At 37.4% G+C, this 19767-nt stretch overlaps 2 protein-coding genes across 2 annotated transcripts; both read right to left on the reverse strand.

The window, feature by feature from the left end:
• Positions 1-465: 465 nt before the first annotated feature.
• On the reverse strand, positions 466-8184 carry LOC18034107 (ABC transporter G family member 31). Its single transcript, XM_024179965.1, has 23 exons — positions 7721-8184; positions 6973-7093; positions 6723-6811; positions 6179-6263; positions 5730-5892; positions 5562-5638; positions 5323-5467; positions 4918-5219; positions 4543-4824; positions 4152-4468; positions 3913-4073; positions 3580-3840; positions 3439-3504; positions 3195-3325; positions 2767-3099; positions 2380-2670; positions 2224-2307; positions 2003-2136; positions 1654-1881; positions 1374-1545; positions 1188-1275; positions 908-1074; positions 466-823 (listed from the first exon to the last, which is right to left on the reverse strand). Exons 1-23 carry the CDS (start codon positions 8020-8022, stop codon positions 557-559), a joined length of 4266 nt encoding a protein of 1421 aa, XP_024035733.1. The 5' UTR covers positions 8023-8184; the 3' UTR covers positions 466-556.
• A 7993-nt stretch (positions 8185-16177) lies between these two features.
• Positions 16178-18925, reverse strand: LOC18035031 (probable disease resistance protein RF9). Its single transcript, XM_006424501.1, has one exon. The coding sequence runs from the start codon at positions 18923-18925 to the stop codon at positions 16178-16180; it is 2748 nt and encodes a 915-aa protein (XP_006424564.1).
• Between the last annotated feature and the right edge of the window lie 842 nt (positions 18926-19767).

Consider the following 19767-nt stretch of genomic DNA (forward strand, 5'->3'; position numbering starts at 1 on the left):
TGATATCATGATTTTAATAAATAAAATTCTTAGTCATTTAATAAATGAGCAGATCATTTTTCTAACTCATTTTCCAAAAATTAGGAACTATGGTAAAAAACATATTTACATTTGCACTAAGAAATTTAACTTTCGTTTGTAAATTCAAACCTTCTGTTCTGTGGGCAAAGATTATATATTGAAAAGTTCTGTTTGTAAAAAAAGAGGGAGCACTTGTGACAATGGCATAACCGTAATGGAAGTATGGAACCGTCTCCAGACTTCAATTAAACATTGGAAATAATAACATGATCACACCAGTGAACAAGAACAAGCTTATCATCCTAACACACTAAAGTTGTACATTGACATTGGCTTGAACATATTTTCAATATATCTGCTTGCACTAGACTGGATTAATCATCAAGAAAAGTTCTGCAACTAACATTTCCTCACATTCTGTATTATTATCAGAAATACCAACAGTCTAAATGTTTAATTATGTGAAGCTAAATTTATATCTAAAGATGATTTGCAGGACTATCTGGCACTAATGGACTCTCTGTGGGTCCAGCATTCATCTTCTCTGAAAGTTGAGGAATTTTACTGAGAAAGCAAAGATGCCAAAGAAGAAAACGGAAAAGGCAACAAGCATTGCAGCTGAAGCTCCTACCATCCCAGGGCCGTAGCCAAGACTTTCTTTCAGATACTCCTTCACTGTGCCTCGAAACGTAGGTTCCACAATCATGGTTTCCACATCACCAAGCTGAGAGCTTATGATGCCCCGGAGAGTCCATGCAACAGGGCTGATGTAATAGAACCAGATCCACCATCCCGGAATACTCTAATATACCACAAACATAAGAAGTTGATTCGTAATTTAAAGTACTATTTGATTTATTTGCTCAAGATTATATATAATACTTACCGGTTGTGGAACAAGAAAACCTGAAAGGAGATTCGATAAAGAGTAAAATGCGGAAGAAATGATAGCTGCCAAGTGCTGGTTAGGAGTGAAACCAACAACCATCATGCCAAAGAAGGTAAAGTAGGAGAAGGTGAGGAACGTGAAGACAAGATACAGCAAAAATTTTCCTGCAATATGAAAGAAATGTTCATTACATAAAAGCATTTGCGTTAGGAAAGAAAACCAATTGCAAAAAACACCATTTGTATTCTGTACATAAGAGCAGAAGGGGGAATCTTACTCATTGTTCTTTCAAAATTAACCATGAAATACGTGATGACGCCAAATAGTAATGTTTGCACAAAGACATACGGAATCTCCACAAGACCCTGTGGAAGGAGCAATTGAGATTTTCATATTTATTTATCCTTTAGAGTCTAGACGAGACTATAACTTCTCGAATATACTTTAGTAGCATTATTGTTACCTGGGCTGCTGCAAAAGGAATTGGTGAATACATCCCGGCTGCTTTCTCTCTATAGAACACCGTCCTCTCAATTGAAACTATGGGCTGAACAGAGGCAGCATTGTTGACCCCAAGAAAGAGGCATGAAGCATACAGAGCTCCCATGACCATAAATAAACTTTGAGATGAGTCCCTGAAGAGCTTATTATATTGATGGGCTTACTATCTCAAGATAAAAGATTACTACAAAAAATAATTTAAAATGTAACAGCCAATTCAAGAAATGAGGAAACAATTTTACCTCTGCGAACCAACTTCCCAAAACACAGAGCCAAGTATCAATGCAGCAACTGTCGTAAAAGCTAACCTGACGGCATTATATTGTGGGCTTCTCCAATATACAAGATTTTGCTTCCAAAGACAAATAAAAAATTGAGATAGCCAATTTTGTGAGTATGTTGAGGCAAACTTCAATGGTTCGGAGCCATCAGGTGGAACACTTAAATTCTTAATTGAAGACTCTACTTCCCTGCAGAAATTATATGCATGCAAAATAAATCATATGTAATAAAACCATCATAAAAGTCAAATAATTGACGAAATCTCGTGTTGAAACGGCAGCAACAATAATATGACATCAATTCAATCACCTATATTGCTCGGAACTTTTATATACGTTTGCAAAGTCTACCCCGAGCCTTTCTTCAACAGCAGTTGTGGTAACCTCAAGCACCCAAGTAGCCGGATTGTAACCACTAGGAATTAGAGGGATTCCATCAAGTCCCTAGACATAAACAAGTCACCATCCCGATCATTAATATATTAAAACCAGCAAATACTCGAAGTGTGGCCACTGGCAAATGAATGTCACCTGGAAATAGTCTATCATAATCTGCGAGTGGACACCTAGCTTCCCTCCATAGATGACCCGCCCCCCTCGTTTCATAAGAAGTAGCTGTGGTTTACGACCCAAAGATTATTTGCCAGAAAATAGAAGGGATTACACACAAAATCACGGCAGACCAACCTCATCAAATGCTTCAAAGATCTCAATACTTGGTTGATGTATGGTGCAAACCACCGTTCGTCCAGTATCAACAGTATTACGAACAGCTCGCATCACAATGGCTGCTGCTCGAGCATCCAGTCCAGATGTGGGTTCATCCATGAAAATAATGGAAGGATTCGCAACAAGCTCCACTGCTATTGTTAAGCGTTTTCTTTGCTCCGTTGATAAACCAAAACTACCCGGAGAACCAACCAACGCATGCCGTAAACTGTCAAGCTCTACTAAACTCATCACCTCTTCAACAAACTCCTGCAATGGGTTATAGCAAAATGAATATCACTACAGTGATAACTATTCAACCGAAAGTACAATGAGGTCGCAACTCGCAAGTGCCAAGGAACTCACATGTCTTTGATCTTTGCTGATTTCCTTTGGTAGACGAAGATTGGCAGAGAACCAAAGAGACTCTTCGATTGTCACCTGAGGAGAATGAACATCCTCTTGTTCAACGTATCCCGAAATTCTGGCAAACGTGCTTTGCTCCTTTGGATAACCTGATATCTTTATATCCCCTTCTATGTAACCACCAGTTTTCCTACCGGCAAGAACATCCATTAAAGTGGTCTTGCCTGCTCCACTTGACCCCACTAAAGCGGTAAGAACACCCGGTGAGAATATTCCGCTCACATTCGACAGGAGTTGCAATTTCTTTTCGTGTATACCTTTTGACCTCATTGCCTGATAACCACCCACGGCCCACCCGAAAAGAGAAATTAACATCGATTTTACGTATTACATGAGGCGAAAGTATCGAAAATAGAAGGCAGACACACCTGGGGAGTATCAACGTAGTAACTGATATTATGAAAAGTCATGGTCAATGGATGAAATGGCATGATCATGCCCTTCTTTTTGCCATCCTCCCGAGAGGAAGTTGTTTTTAGTTCACACCCCTGACTGGCCACTGAATAATAAGATGTATTAAACAGTTGAAAACCAATTTTCTTTAGTATTGGCTAGACAAAAGTATAGCTACAAATCAATAATTCTCAAGGAAAACAAATGAATTTGACTGACCACCCTTTTTGACAGAGTTTTCTTCTCGATCATCACTTTGTATCACCACCTGTGATTTTCTAAGAGCTGTAATGAACAAAAATAATCAGAACATAATCAACTGATAAAAGATAAAAAGCAAAACTCCCTCTTGTGACTTACGATTTAGGTAGGCCAGGGCCAAAGTCATGATGTTGTTGAAAAGCCAAGCATAAAGTAACATAACACCAACTCCAAGCCAGTACCAATAATCATCAGTAGGTAAGCTGTGTGAATGAAGAACATTGTAACCTACTGTGTTATTTCCAATTGCAGATTTCTTCATCCATCTTGTGGCAGTAAATTCATTGACAGAAATTGCACTCTGCCCATAAGATAACGGTGACACCCAGTACATCCAGATCCACCAGGACTTAATTGATTCTGAAATGTGAAACACAAACATGAGTAATAGACCTGAATTAATGTCAAAATATACAAAACAACAAAGCCTACCCTTTGGAATGATGAATCCACCCAACAGTAATATGGCCAACATAGAAGCTGATCCGAACGTATTGGCAATGACCATATCTCGCGCAATTGAGGCCATCATGCGGTAGAGTCCCAATGCCATTTGGTGTATGGAGAACAGCAACAGCATGTAACGGAAAAATCTGAAAAATGAAAAGGGACCTATGATTACAAACGAATTGTGGAAAGCATAAACATCATGTGTACAAGGAAATACATACCTCCCAGCACCAGGGGCAAAACCAAGAGTGTAATATACAATACAAGACCAAACAACAGCTTCGATGATGGATAAAGGCACGCGAAGAATCCAACTCGCAATGGACCATGCCCATGCAGGATGAAAGTAATTATCACGTTGCTTGTAAAACACTGGGAGTCGAGATATCAAAATAGGTAACTCCGAGAAGCAATTAAACATCATATGCACCATTCCGAAAAAATGACAACTGAGATACAGGGCGCCTTTTTTCTCATCTGTGGGATGTTGTCTAGTTTTTAAGAACATTGTGCACGTGAGAAATCCAACAAATGCAACCTTCAACACATGCAAAACACACCATGAGCGAAAAGCTATATTAACAAGCAAAGATGTAGACAGCTAAAGCATACCTGGCATGTCCTAAACATATAAAAAAATCTATGCCTGCTGATCAGCAAAATTTCTCGTGCAAAACATGTTCGAAAAAGCTCCCATTTTGAAACAGCATATTTTGTTGTGGCTAAAGCTGAAGGATGACTTTTAGATTTATCAAATGGGACGGCAAGTGAGGATTCTAGAGACTTTCCAAATCTGGAGCTTTTAAAAGCATTTGCAATTTCTGAAACGGGAAGGAATACATATGGTTTTGAAGTATCAGCCCAGTATTTAGCTTGATCTTTTTTGGAAGTCACCTGTTAAAGAAAAACACAAATTTTTTTTTTTTTAAAAAAAGTTAGGAAGCCCAAAGAAAACATCATAACCGGTATTTATATTTAACAAATCACCTCTTGGAGAAAATCTGCAACCCCTTTACGAGGAGGCAGCCGAAATCCTAATGACTCGAAAAACTCCAACACCTCTGCTCGAGGGCCTTGGTACACCAGATAGCCGTCTGATAATAGCACCAAATCATCGAACAGCTCAAATGTCTCAGGTGGAGGCTGAAGAAGAGCCATCAGTGCAGTGGCATCCATTTGATGAACAAAGTTGCGCACACATTTCACAATTTGAAATGTAGTTGAGCTATCAAGGCCCGTTGATATTTCATCCATGAACAGGGTTTTTCTTGGCCCAACAATCATTTCTCCTGCATATTATAAGCTGCACAATTATTATTATGTCTACCAACAATGATGATAAGATTCCTCAAGAAAATTTTCTCATCTGTACAAATGCAAGCAGGGAGGGACCTGTTGTAACTCTTTTCTTTTGACCACCTGAGACACCTCTGAGCATCTCACTACCAACTACAGTGTCCGAACACAGATCAAGACCGAGCACATTTAAGACATAATCTGTTGAAACACTGTGTTTTTTGCCGCCCACGGATGATGCCTGTTGAGTAAAGTGGTTAAATTAAATCAAGACAGATGTAAGGAAACGTAAGTGCACAAAATAAAAGAAGAAGGCAGTGTTTCAAAATGACGACCTTCATGAAAGCATCAATCTCTGGATTTGGACGTATGTGCCTTTCCTTTTCTAAGCGAGTCAGGTCCTTGATATATGCTACAGACATGGAAAGAAAAATGAAACACGTATGATCAGGACTAAGATTCTACGTAATTAATGACCATCTAATAGTTATGAATGAACAAACCTGCAAAACTATCATTTGCCCCTTGACATCTAGCGGCAAAATCCAAGGTTTCGCGAACGGTGAGCTCAGCAATGTGATTATCTGTTTGGCCTATGTATGCCGAAGTCCTTTGAACCTGAAATTCATCAAGCTCCCAGTCGTTGTACGTGATACTACCACTTTTCTGCAAACAAAGATGGGTTTGTAATTCATCATACAACACAAGTACTGCCGTTGAGCAGGACTAAAGCAACATTTTAGCGCAAATGACAAGGAAGATCCTATTAATAAGAGCTTGTAGGAATTTAAATCATATTAGTAAGAGGTTCCATGAAATTACACATTTCACAAAGAATTTGACTATAATTAGTCTTCTAAGCAGACGAAAAAGAAAAAAAAAAAAAATTGGACTATAAGGATAACAGCTCTGAAATTATATATTGTTGATGTGATAAGCAGCAAGTACTGACGTTCAAGTTGCCGTCAAGTTTGCCAGCCAGAGCTAAAAGCAAGGTGGATTTTCCAGAACCAGGAGGTCCTAAGAGCAAAGTCATCCTACAAATGACAAAAAGTTAGTATCCATCATATGCAGGGAATGCTGATTTCACTTGACTACTTATAAAACAACACGTGACACTAATAAAGTTCTCCAACGAAGTAGCAGAAAGCACCAAAATCCACCAAGCATACTGCACCACGACATGTAATCTATAGTTGCTGTGAAATGGAATTGTCATTTATCAAGTATAAGCAGGTGGGTAACTTGTAACATTAATTAGCAACAAAGAAAAAGCTATGAGCATTTACCAATTAAAAAAAAGTACAAACACAACAACTACAAACGTGAACTAGGTGAGCAGACTGTCTTACTGAATTAGTTCATTGTGAAGTGATTAATCTTAACATCACAAATGTCACTATTGTGAACTGTGGCGTGAGCACTTAAATTTACAGCAGAAGTACGTCAGAAATATGCACGTATGATGTATTATTATTCCACGGGCTGTTGCGTACCTTCCCGGCTTCACAACAGCACTTATATCGTTCAAGATGGTCAAAGAATGCCTCTTAGGCTTGAATAATCTTAAACCAGCAAATACTCTCTGCACTCGAACCACAAGAAATCATAATAAAATAATTATTATAGAAGTATCTTATAAATTTTGTTAGAAAAATTGTAATTTTCTTTTGAACACAAAATTTGTAAATACTTAGAATACACACAAATGAAATAATAATTCAATACGGAAAAAGATATACAAACCTCAAATACATCTCGAGTTGCATTAATCAGAGTTGGTAAAGCTCTAGACCCTACTTTCACATCAGTCGCAACTCTTAAGTTCTGCAACCTCACCTCTACTTTCGGCACTTCTAGACCAACCCTTTAACATTCAACCAATACGCAAACACGCATCAGATTATAAAAACAATAGTTAGACAAATACATAATATTTTTTTCACGAAAAATAAATAAATAAATAAATAGTAATAATAATAAAAGAACCTGAATTTTGACAACAGACGTCCGTACGAAAAAAAAAATTTACTATCAAAATTCTCCCTGACTCAATTTAGAAAAATAATGGTCTCATTGAAGGGGCCGAATGGGCTCCTCCTATCAGTTAAAAATATATAATTTTTTTTTATAAATATTTTCACATTTGTGAGGTTTGACGTCCGTTGACTATCACTGCTCGACAACTTAATAAAACAGTAACGCACTTTGCCTCAGGAATTGACCCTGGAAAATTTCCCAGGCAGAACAAAGTATAAAGTCAGTAATTTCTCTTGATCTATTATTTTGTACCGTCGAAAAAGATCAAATGACAAAAAAAACAAAAAAAGCATAATAAAACAGTAAGTTATATTTAATGTAACGTAGGGCTACAAGAATAAGATAAAAATAAGACCTTGGCACTGTATAACTCACTTGAAGATCGTTTCTATTGGTTGTAGGTTAAAACTCATCACAATTTTTCATCCATATGTATGGAGAGAGAGATGAGTACCTATCGAGACGTTCTTTGATGGCGGAAAGAAGTCTGTAATTATCCTGATCGTTAGTGGCTAGGGCCTTCTTAACGACGAGTTCACGGTGACTTCGACTGAGTTTCCTCACATCAATTGTCTCGGTCTTCGCTTCGTCTCCGGAACTTGTTCTCCTCAACAACGCGTAGTTTCTTTGCTTTTGCGACGGCAGTCTTGCGATCGCCGCCCACATTAGCTCCTCCTCGTCTTCCTCGGCATTCGAAGGCGGCGCAAATCCTTCTATTTCGACCTCGTAGTACTCGCTTCCGTTTGAGGCTGCCATGTTTATTGTGAGCACTCTTTTGTTTTACACTTTAGATTCAAATATGAACGAGGAAATTTGTTTAGTGTGGAATACGATGAATTGTATTTTTCTTTTATCCTAGAAAGGAAATGCTAGGATATTCTCCGAAAATTATGAGCGTGCTATATATAAGATTGAAACTTTTTGGGCAGGAAATGATTCTCATTAAATTTCGCTTGTCAATTTTCACAAATCTTCAGAGTTAATTCCAAAAAAGTGAAAAAATCTCCTGAGTTAAGGCCCTGATTACACTAAGATTGGCAAGTATTCTATCATCTCTTTCCCATGTTTATAAGGGAAACATTATTTTTTTTTTGGGGTCTCTATTTGTTATGTTCTTAATTGAAGAATATTGATGTGGCCATGAAGAGAGGGAACAAAATTAATGTTATTTATTGTCTCATTGCATATTGAAATTTGAAAAGGCCTAGTACTTCCATTCACATCATTCTAGGACAATGCAATTGTATACTGTCATTTAAATTTTTATGTAGAAAAACTGTTAATAATTTGGAAAAGGTAGCTTAGTACACTTCTTGCCTTGGCAAGGTGCCCCCCGAAAAATTTGAGAACAGAAAAGCATTCAATTAAAATTTAGTTCTATTATTTGCCCTCTCATATTCATATTTAACATATTTTAGGTTTGACATGTAATTTCATATTTTAACTTCACTCAACCAAAATCATAAAATTCATAATTAAATGTTCCCAAAGATATTGGGCTCCGTATCTTTCGAGTCTTTAAGAGGAAGACAGAGCACTTGTTTGTCTGTTGCAGAATATTTCTATAAAACTGAAGTTATGTGCTGTATACTATATGTATTACAAGTTTCAATTAGGGCGTGCAAACGGATAATTTGAAGGATTACATTTTCGATTCTCCAAGATCTCTCGGGATTTGATGAATCTGACACCTGTGTTCGCACCAAACCCACATACTCAGGCCCATTTAAAACGTTTAAACCCTTCTGTGAAATGACCAGCAAACTTCTCAGGCTGTAAAAATATAAAATAGTTATGCTTTCTTCTGTGTATGCTTTCTCTTGTGTATCATCTCTGTTGGAAAACTTTTCCAATTTCAACAGCTTTTGCAAGTAATCATGTTTCTGACCTTCTTTTTTTTTATTGCATTCTTTTGACTTTGAATTAAATATGTGATTAACTAACTGATGGATTTTCAAATTTTTGAGTCTGCGTATTATGCTAATCCTTAAAATTTCTGATTCATGTGATGGGATAAAACTTTTCTGATATTTGCTTCCTCAGCTTCCTTGCAGCGGCTGCTGGCTTGCAGAGTTTGCAGAGCCATGCAGAATAATAGAATTGTCAACTTGTTTACCGTTCATGATGGGGTAAGATATTGACATGTAGCAGTTATAACAGAACTAAGTTTTGGCAGCATACGTCACTATCACTACCAATTCTCAAAAGAATTGTTTCCTTGCATTATTTATCTGACTGCCGCAGTTAGCATTTACCGTGCTATATGGGACCTTGCTGTGTTAAATTTGGCACCCAAGAAATGGAGACATTTTGAACTGCTTGTCCATCCAACCTGTCTTCTTTCTCCTATGTTACATATTTTTTTACGATCCCGCATTCTACACCAGCTGAAGACATTTGTTCTGATTTGTAAGCTTGTTGATCATGAAAACTTTGGTTTCAACTTTATGGTTAAGTGATGATGTGTCTTTTCGTGCAGATAACATCTACAATTATATTTGCTGCAGCGTGTGCTTCAGCTGGCATCACAGTTCTTATTGACAATGATCTTCAAAGCTGTTCCCAGAATCATTGCGTACAGTTTGAAACTGCTACAGCCATAGCCTTCATTAGCGGGTTTACTGCTTTACCCTCTTTTCTATTAAATTTACGGTCATTGGCATCTCGATGAGAAGGTTATAGCGTGTAAAAATTCAGAAAGAGGAAGAAAACTCCCGCTGCATTATTGGACTATAAGGAAAAGCTTATATTGATGCTGTGCCATCTTTCTCTTGCGTTTTCTGTTCCGAGATGCCCAAAAATTGAAACTTGATTTTGTTGTTGTGTGCAGAGATTTGAAAACAGGCCGCACAATGAATACTTGGTGTGGTGATTATGAATGGGTGAATATCATTTTGACTGGGATATACAAATTGATTGAGTTTCCTAGTGTAATTGAAGACAACCGTATGAAATATTGACACAATATTTTAATTCATTGTTCGATTGTGTGTTCGTGCCACTCAGGTAATTGACCAGGGGTTTTCATCAGTAATTTTTCCATACCTAAGGTGTTCAAAATGCTTGGAAGTACCCTTTTCTGTTTGGCAGTAGTGTCACTTAATTTATTGTTTTTTGTCATCTTGAGGTGATGTTAAGAATAATAATTATACGAAAGATATTAAAATGAGCGTCAATAAGTACATTTTCTTCAAATTTCAAATATCTATCGACTGTGGCAAATGATTATAGCATCAGCCTATAGAGCAAAGCTAACTTGATTTGCAAGAAACCTAGTATTATTAACAAATATGAATGTTCTTCTAATTTTAGTTTTACAAATATACTACCATGGTATGGTATGAAGCTACATAAAGCATAGATAAAAAGATTGCATTTGACTCTTATAACAGTATTCTCTCACGATCACAAGAGTCTCGTTAGCATACTTTAGTAACGTAGAAGAAATGAACAATCGCCAAAATAACGTTGTTTTGTCTCCATACTTTTTATGAAAAGAAGGCAGATAATCGTTATAAACTGATCACGATCTCAATGAAGCTTAACTACGTACATTCCTAGCTAGCTAATTTCACGAGACCAAATACACTATAAATAAAGCCTTAACTATCTGCGTGAAATTAAAGGTGTTAACTATTTAAAACTTGCAAAGAGAGAAAATAATGTCCAAGGAAGATGATGATGAGGCCAGATTTTATCGCTCCTTTAGGAAGTATGAAAAGATGGTAAAGCAGGTACAGCAATCAACATCATTGCTAGCTAGCTAGTCATGGGTTTGATTATTATTACATATCTACAAAAACACAATTGCCTTTCTTTGTTTCAACAAAATGTTTCTAAGGTAGATAAAACAAAATTAATCCGCTATTCGAAGCTGATCAAATAATTAATTTAATGTTTACAGATGAGGCGGTTTGACGAGATTGCTGTAATAATGGACGCTGTCAGGTCTAGTTCGACCAAAAAGAAAAGGGTATTTATTTTTATTTAATTTTCCTTATCAATATTCCCATAATAAATTAATATTAGATTATGCTTATTATTGAGTAAATAAAATTTAATTTGTTTGTAGAACTCTGAAGGGCAGGGCAGTTGTAGCAGTACTGGCGTGGCTGATAATCAAGAAAACTCGAACCGGCTTCTCGTGGAAACCATAACCAAATTTCTCAATGAGTTGAATGAAGAAGACAACGGTTATGACATTAATGATCCCAAGCCATCCAATAATCCATGATTCGACGAAGCTCACAAGAGAATATGCAACTATGGCTTTAGCATTCATATTAGTACTTATAATTATATGAAGTAACCGCAATTAGTACTGTTCTAGTTTTAGTGTGACATCTTAAAATATTTTAATGATGTCTAAGTACCTTAAGATTATATTTTAAGGATCCTTGGATCCATATCTTGTACCGAGAAAGTTTAATCTTGAATCAAATATTGGGTTGATAAAACTCATCGCAATCGCCCTAAAAAATACTTATGGCAATTGGATCATTGAGCTCTGTTTTCAGCCGGCATGAAAACTTGAACAACATGTGTTTGTTTATAATATTGAGACAACAGATAGAAATTATTTTGTGAAAGTAATTACTGAAACATCAAAACAAACAAATTATAAGATTACGATCGATGACACTCCATTATAGATAGAGTATATGACAATGGACTGCTTGTAGTATTTCCAATTAATAAAAATAAAGCCTAGTTAGTTGTAGTTCTGAAATTTGGAAGTGGTCGGTCATACCAAAATGAGCCATGAGAAGCCAAACATGAGTGAGGAATTCACCACCACGCCTCAGCTGCTGACCATGTTGGCTTCCTTTACTCTTGCTTGCTGCAAATGCCAGAATTTTCAACCAAGTGCAACCCAGTTTATTCCATTTCTCAGCTAGACCCTGTCCCTGAGCCTGCGCCTGTGCTTGTCAATCATAATTAAGACATTAGTTATTAGCCGTTAATTTTAAGTACCACAAATAAATAAGCAGAATGGTTTTAATTATTAATTTCAACCTGTTCTCCGTATTTTTTCCTTAGATGGGCAACTGTACGCGACGCATCGTATAAAAGTCTATCCGTGCTGCGAAATTTTGTGTAGCACTCTTCTTTAACCAGATCTCCACACACATCAGAAGTGGAATTAGTATTCCGACGTATTTCATTCCTAACACGATGAACCGTATCTTCAAAGCTACTCAAATCCAGTACTCCAATTGAGAACATGGAAGGATGCACCACTAAGAGATAGAACACGTATCTTGAAATTTGCATGATATGGGTCGCAGTGTACAGCAATGGCCTTAAACGGCTCCCTGGTTTCTTATGTCTCTCCATCTAAGCGGTACAAAACTTCTGTAATAATGTGCCAGAAGAGAATGCTGTTCCCAGGGTCATCTTCAAGCTTTGGAGCAGCCTCACTAATTGACTTGTCATCATCATCGTCTACATTATTTCCTTGGGCACCAGGCACCATGATAAAGGAAGCTTTGCTATTGCTTTCCCATGCCTACCTTTCCGTACCTTTCTGCTTGAAGAACCGGAAGATCACTTGTTTAAGATCTTCGGGGACTTTTTCATGAGCTACACACCATCGCTTTTCTAGCGTTTTATCAATGCCTAAGAGCTTCAGGATTTTGTGGAAAGGCCGGGGTTCAACTGCAACGAACCTTAGCAAGCTGAGCTGACACATTTCATGCGACCACCTAGGACTCTTTGGTACTGATGGTAAACAAGAAAGGGCAAAATGCAATGTGGAAGTGGAAACGTTGCTATTATTACGCCTAATAAACGAAATAAGAAATTCATCTGAAGGGATCACCATAAACACTACCGAATATATCTCTAGGATAATTGCAACCACTAGCAACAAGAATGTTATGGAAAGATCAACTTTTGAATAATACTTTTGTTTTTGGCTTTGCTGAAAGAAAGTGAAGAGCACTAACACACAACAGGTAACAAAGAAAGTGAGCAGCCGAAGGGCCAGCCCCCAGAGAGTATACAGTAGCGGTGCCTTGGTGTAAAGCAAATCATATAACAATCCAAGCTCCATTTCTATAACTTGAAATGCATTCTGGAAGGAAAGATATCTAAAAACAGTTTTGCTACCATCTCTGTCTCTGGAGCTGAGTACAGCATCCAAAAAAAGGCCTTTAGTTAGTCGCAGGAATCCATAGGCGGTAAGTAGTTTTTCTTTGTGAGAAATGGAGCTGTTGCTGTTAACATAGACTGAGAGATCTACCGGAAGCTGAACCTCAGAAACCATTACTGTTGGTCTTGTAATATACCCCTCCTCATTCTTAATTTCATTTTGGTCACGAAACAAGTCAATGTCTCTGGAACTGGAACTAGACCGAGGGCTAGAAGTACTTGTGAACATTGATTGTCTAAGTTTTTCCTTGCTTGCTGACCTGAGCACCCATGTTCGTTCTCCATACTTGATAAAGCCAACAACAAACATGAGACTGGATAGAATTCAAAGGCGGGAACCACCTGTCAAAGCCATGAGAAAGACATAAAAAGCAATTGATGTCTGGAGAGTTAGTCCCAGCACGTGCCTCAACCAGAGCTCATTGTCTTCCAAGGCATACGCAGTAATAGTATCCGGTCCACCCAGGTGCAAAAGCAGAAACGGGGCCCAGAATGCTTCTAATTCTGTGTTTGCATCGAGAGATTTGGCGTGCTCATCAAACAAATCTGTGAGGTTGCCTGAAAGAATACCAAGAGAAAAAGTCGCCACAGAATCTGCAGCTAAGTATGCGGACCACGCAACAATTCTAATCCAAATCTTGGAATCAAACCTTCTGCGGTGACCCAAAACGATGAGTATTATTTGGAAGATTAGGCTAAGTAGTACCGTCACTCGCAGATCCCAATCCTTCCACAGTTTCCGAAATCGTGGGGGAATTACCTCCATTGTTTTCCTCATTATCGTCAAACTGCGAATCACTTTTAATTTATATATTGTCACTCATTAGAAACAGAAAATGAATCCCAAATATTGGGAAACATGCATTAATCTGAATAAATGTGAAGTACATTAATAACGTGAAGATTCTATAGTGATCAAAGACTTAAGCGCTAGACGTCTAGATCATTGTAAGCATTCAATTACGCTTAAATAATTATAAAATCTATCATATAACGATATGTGTTTATAGTTTGGGTGGTGATTTTATTTTACAGTCCTCCATTAAAAGCCACTACATAATAATTCTAACCAAATATATCCTTAGACTAAGAAACGTATCGACCATGCTTTTAATTTCCTTTTGATTCAGCTCTAACTGCATTAACAACATATGCAAGTGCAGTTTCATCGCAGGGTAATCATGACTTTTTTTGTGGGAAGAAAATGAATCGCAAATTAAGAAGTAAAAACATACTTGGAAGAATCATAATCATCGTTGCTTGCTGAGACATATGTAAGCATGCCTCTCTCCAATTTGCTTACAAAATCACCTCCAAGAACAGTGATGTTAACTCTACTAATTGAATTTGAGGAGTGTTGCCAAGAACCAATTTTTCCTTTTCAAGCCAAAAAAGTAATGCATACCACATTCCAAACTTGCTTGTCGGATTAAGTATAGTTTAAAAAGTAATATGCCTGACAACAAGAATCTAAGTTAACTAAACTAACTTTTAATAGTTTATATACGAAAATGATGATACTTTACTTCTTCTTCTTCTTTTCTTTTTTCTTTTTAACTTTTCGATAATTCATTTTATTTCAAAAATAGTAAATACAGACCCTCCCCACCATGAGAGCCAATTTTGTTACCATACCTCTTATTAATTTAAGAGATTTTATCAACAGAATTAGTTGGTTAACTCACTGATTTACTTGAAGTAGCAATTTTTTTTTTTAAATTGATCAAGAGCTGATAAAAGCTATGCTATTTTCTAAGGTTTTTGTGCAAAAGTGTGCATTTATGATAATATATAGTTAAAATTTAGTTAATAATTAATAACAGCAATCACCACAACACTCAAATAAGCATTGAACCCAAATCCCTTTTTAAAATGAAATGCTTCATTCGTCTGCTTTTTAAAATAATGAATCATTAATAAGCCGTCACATATATCAAAACTAAATAGTGAATTATTAAGTAAAACCCTATAAAATACAATTGCAAAATGCAGATTATGGGTTCGAACCCTCCCACACCAACTGGACAGGGGATTAGCAACATCGAATAGGCAAGAGGGCGTGAAAAGTCCATGGTCCGCCATCGGTTGGTCTTACAATTGTTTATTTATTATTTGTGTGTTAATTTGAATTTTTGCTACTCACTGAATCAATGATGGTTATAAGCAAGAGAAGGAATAAAATTAAAGAACAAATTATGACTATTGATTCAACACTTAAAAATCCAATTCAGCAGTGAATTATATAATCCACAATTCAAACATGTAAAACTTACAGTTTTGACTTTTGACGTTTCCGCCCTTACTTTCTATACATTTATTTTTAAAGAGTTCGACGTCTGCAGCTTTAACACTCGACATTTTAGCTCCCAGAGTGTCCATTGTTTAGACGATACATATTCACAAATACAATTTATACAACGCTATACATATTCAGAGTACTAGACATTCTATTAGGAGAATGAAGAAGAAGAAGAAGAAGAAGAAAAGGCGGCAACAAACAAGCAAACAAATGCTACTGCCAAAGGTAGAACCGTAGAAGAATGAATTTACATGACAATTTTAATCTGGCGATTGGTAGTCTTTGCTCTAGAACCCTGCACCTTTGTACGAATCTCGTGCTTCTATATATGGAAGTGCTCATTCCTGGTTTCAACATTATTTTCAGAAAAAGAAGATAATTATAAGAGCACAATAATAGTGTCATGAAAGGAAATTTTAAATGGACAAATGCAAAGGAGATGAGGACTCACCAGCTTGGCTATAGAAAAGAACTCCATTGATTCTTTTGAATGTGCACGTTTGTACCCTGCAGGATTGGTTCAACAGCATCTCCAAAAGTTGATGGCATATTTGTTAATACAAATTCTTTCAAAGTATTGGTCAGGTTTTGCAATCCTTGAGGTTGAGGCGGCTTTAGATTGTTGCAGCTTCTGATTTCTAATTCTCTGAGGCGAGGCATTGCTCCTTTCTTCACTGTCCACTCTTCCAAACTAAATAAATTCCACAGTTTCAAGACACGCAGCTGTGGAAATCCTCCAGATTTGCATGTCATTTCTCCTCCTAAGTAGGCTCCCCTGTATAGCCTGAGGATTTTCAGCTGAGCTAATTTCTCTAGCGGTGGCATTGGATCATGTACTAGTCTTGACATTGACAGAGTTAGGATTTTTAAATTAGGATAATTCCACACACTGGCATAATCGAAGAGAGAATGTATAGTTCCTCGCAAATATAGTTCCTGCAACGTGGTGACTCTTGCTTCGCCGTATTCAATTCCGACAAATTCGTCCGATCGTGCACATACCAGCTTAAAGGCTTGAAGTTTGTGCGATTCGGAAACCAAATTTTTTATGAAATTTATTGCCATCGGAGAATTACATTTCACACCCAACGTTCTGAGACCAGGAAATTCTTTAGGGTCAGGTTGTCGAGGAGGAGTATATGACTCGATGGAGAGACCCCATAGAGTTTGCAGATTGTTTAGTGAAGAGAGGCTTAGACCGTCAATGGGAGAATGAATCCAGTTCAAATAGAGATGCTGCAGCTTCTTTGCTTTCCATATGGAATCAGGCAAAAAACGAAGTTTAGTGTGTTTCACATCCAATGTCTCTAAACGTGGCAAAATGCCCACAGATTTTGGAAGAGAATCTATGAAAGTTGACCTCAAGACATCATCGGACAACTTTGGTTTATATACGCCCTCAAGTTCAAGAACCGTAAGCAACACAAACTCCCCTCTGTTACTTTTAGCGGTAATCATCTTGTCAAGAAACACATATATTTCAGTAGCAGGTGAGCCTTGTATCCGGGTGTCGAAAGCTACATAACTGCGCAGGTGCCAGCTCCAGCTCCATTCAGAGGGAATAAAATTGGTACTGACGCCCAAATACGTTGCCAGGCGACGAACTGCAAACTGCGGTTGTTGTTCTTCCGCGGATGATGACTCTAATTGATGGTGAAAAAATCCTGCTTTTGCTGCCTCTGGAGAGAAGACGTCATATAGAACAGTCGGCAAACGACACATTTTCGGGGTTCCATCTAACCTCCATTTTGTTACGTGAATTAGATTTCTAATGACTAATTCTTCAAAGTAGGTTTCAGCCAGATCAGTGTCAATGGGTAACACAAATGGCTCAGTACACCATAGATGAATCAACCTCCTCACGGGGACCTCAAACGCTCTAGGGAAAACCCCCATGTAGAGGAAAAATGGCTTCAACCCTGAAGGTAGCTTTTGATAGCTTAAAGCTAAAAGCCCACTTACCCCGCCGTCGCTTTTATCCACAGCTGCACGATCAATCACGCTTGGCCACTCTTTGTAGTTTGCTACGGTAGCAGATAACAAACCTCCAAGTAAGACTATTCGCATAGGTAAACCACCACATATTTTCAGGATTCTCTCCTTGAGCGTGACCAACTCAGAATTGTTGAGGACACCATCAAGTTCAGCTGCTCTTGTTAATGTTCTTAGCAATAGTTCCCAGCTCTCCTCTTCATTTAATCGGCGTACATGAAGAGTTGAGCCAGCAGCCTTCGCCTCCGGTGGTATATTATTCTCATTGCTAGTGGTTAAAATTATTTTGCCATCCTTGGATTTGGATGAGGAATAATCCAGCGCTTTCCGTAGAACTTGCCAAACTTGCGGTGTCTCCACATCCTCCACAACAATGAGATAGCTGGTCTCTTTTACCAGTGTGGCGAGACTGGAAGCCAATTCTTCTTCCGGACTCGATGCTTCCACCAACATTTCGTCGTTAATCTGTTGTAAAATGTCAATCAAAACATCTCTAACTTTGGCCTCACTACGAACACGAACCCAGGCACGTTTTGCAAAATGCCGCTTCACATCAACTCTATCGTATACACTTCTCGTTAGAGTTGTTTTTCCGGAGCCTGCTTCACCAACAATTGCAATGACTTGACTATTGTGATTGTGTTCCCGGATTAGTAGAGATACCAGGTTGTTTATTTGTTCTTCAAGACCAACAAGGTTAATTTCCTGCTCAAAACAATAGCTGGAAATTCTTTGCCAGGGGCGGGCCATATGATGTTCCCAGAAGTCCACGTGGTGGGTAATGCCACCAATAAAATCATCAATCTTCAAAATAGTCGTCTCTGCCGCTTCTTTCTTGTGTATTAAGTGGAGGTGGTTGTACAAGGCCTTAGCCAGTTTCTTCATGTCACCGGTTAATTGAATCTGCCTACTCGAGGAAGACCGCCGCCACAGGAATTTCTTGAAAACATTATTGTCTCTCCTTTTGATTTCCAAAAACTGTTTGAGGACAAGCAGAGTGTCTGTAACATCCTCTACTAAGTAAACTGCTTGCAGTTGCAGGAGGACGCCAGATGCTGAGCCTACATCGTCTTCTGGAAATTCTTCCAACGATGGGAGGTACCTCGAAGCTTCCTGGACTTGTTCTTGAAACCTGGGATCACTACCTGTTGATTCCTCACGAAGCAGATTTTCTAACTGATTATACAAACGGGAAACAAATGCTTGAGCACCCATGGAAATGGACAGTTAACAGTTACGGAGACAAAGCAATTCAGATTTTCTTCTCTCAGATCATACGTTGAGGGTGTAATCTCATCTCATGCGTGTTGTATCTGTTCACAGAACAAGGTAAAAGATGTTGGATGATCATCAACTCAACTGAAAATACTTTACTTTTCCCCCCCTTTTTTTCAAGGAATTGGAAAATACTTTACTTAGCATGAGTAAAGTGATTGTTTGTATCATGATATCAAGCTATGAAAATAATATCAGAGAATCAAAGAATAATTTACACATTTGGCGAATGTCCTTGATGGGTTTTTTCAAGATTCTTAGTTTTGCAAGTCATCTTTAGGCTCTTAGATATTATTTAAATAGTAGGTTCACCGTTTGGTTCAATCCCTCACAAATTAAATTTCTTAGATTCCTTTCCTTTAATTTACAACAGCATTTTCTTTTGTTTTTTGAAAAAAGAAATATTCATGTTTGTTTCTTTTAATTCGAGGTAGCTTCAAGTATTTTTTGTAATATTAACATTTTTATGAACGCAGTTTTCATTCAAAAACAAAATTAAAAATTCAGCAAAATCCATGTTAATGATTATTGGATTCAGTGCTAAATGGAACTTTGTGATGATCTTTTTAATGTTTTATGATATTGTGATCGATAATTACTGTATAAGAAATAATACATAATTAAATCTTGACTAAAGAAAGCTAGCTCGTCTTCTATCCAAATGTGACAAACTAATACCAACTCTCTTTTTTTTTTTTTTTTTTTAAACCAAGAGCATATGAATGATATACACATTATATTTGCCTTATTTTAAATTCAATAAAAAACAAGGTAAAATTTAT

This window comes from Citrus clementina, unplaced genomic scaffold (genome assembly GCF_000493195.1).
Source record: "Citrus clementina cultivar Clemenules unplaced genomic scaffold, Citrus_clementina_v1.0 scaffold_8, whole genome shotgun sequence".
Classification (NCBI taxonomy): domain Eukaryota; kingdom Viridiplantae; phylum Streptophyta; class Magnoliopsida; order Sapindales; family Rutaceae; genus Citrus; species Citrus x clementina.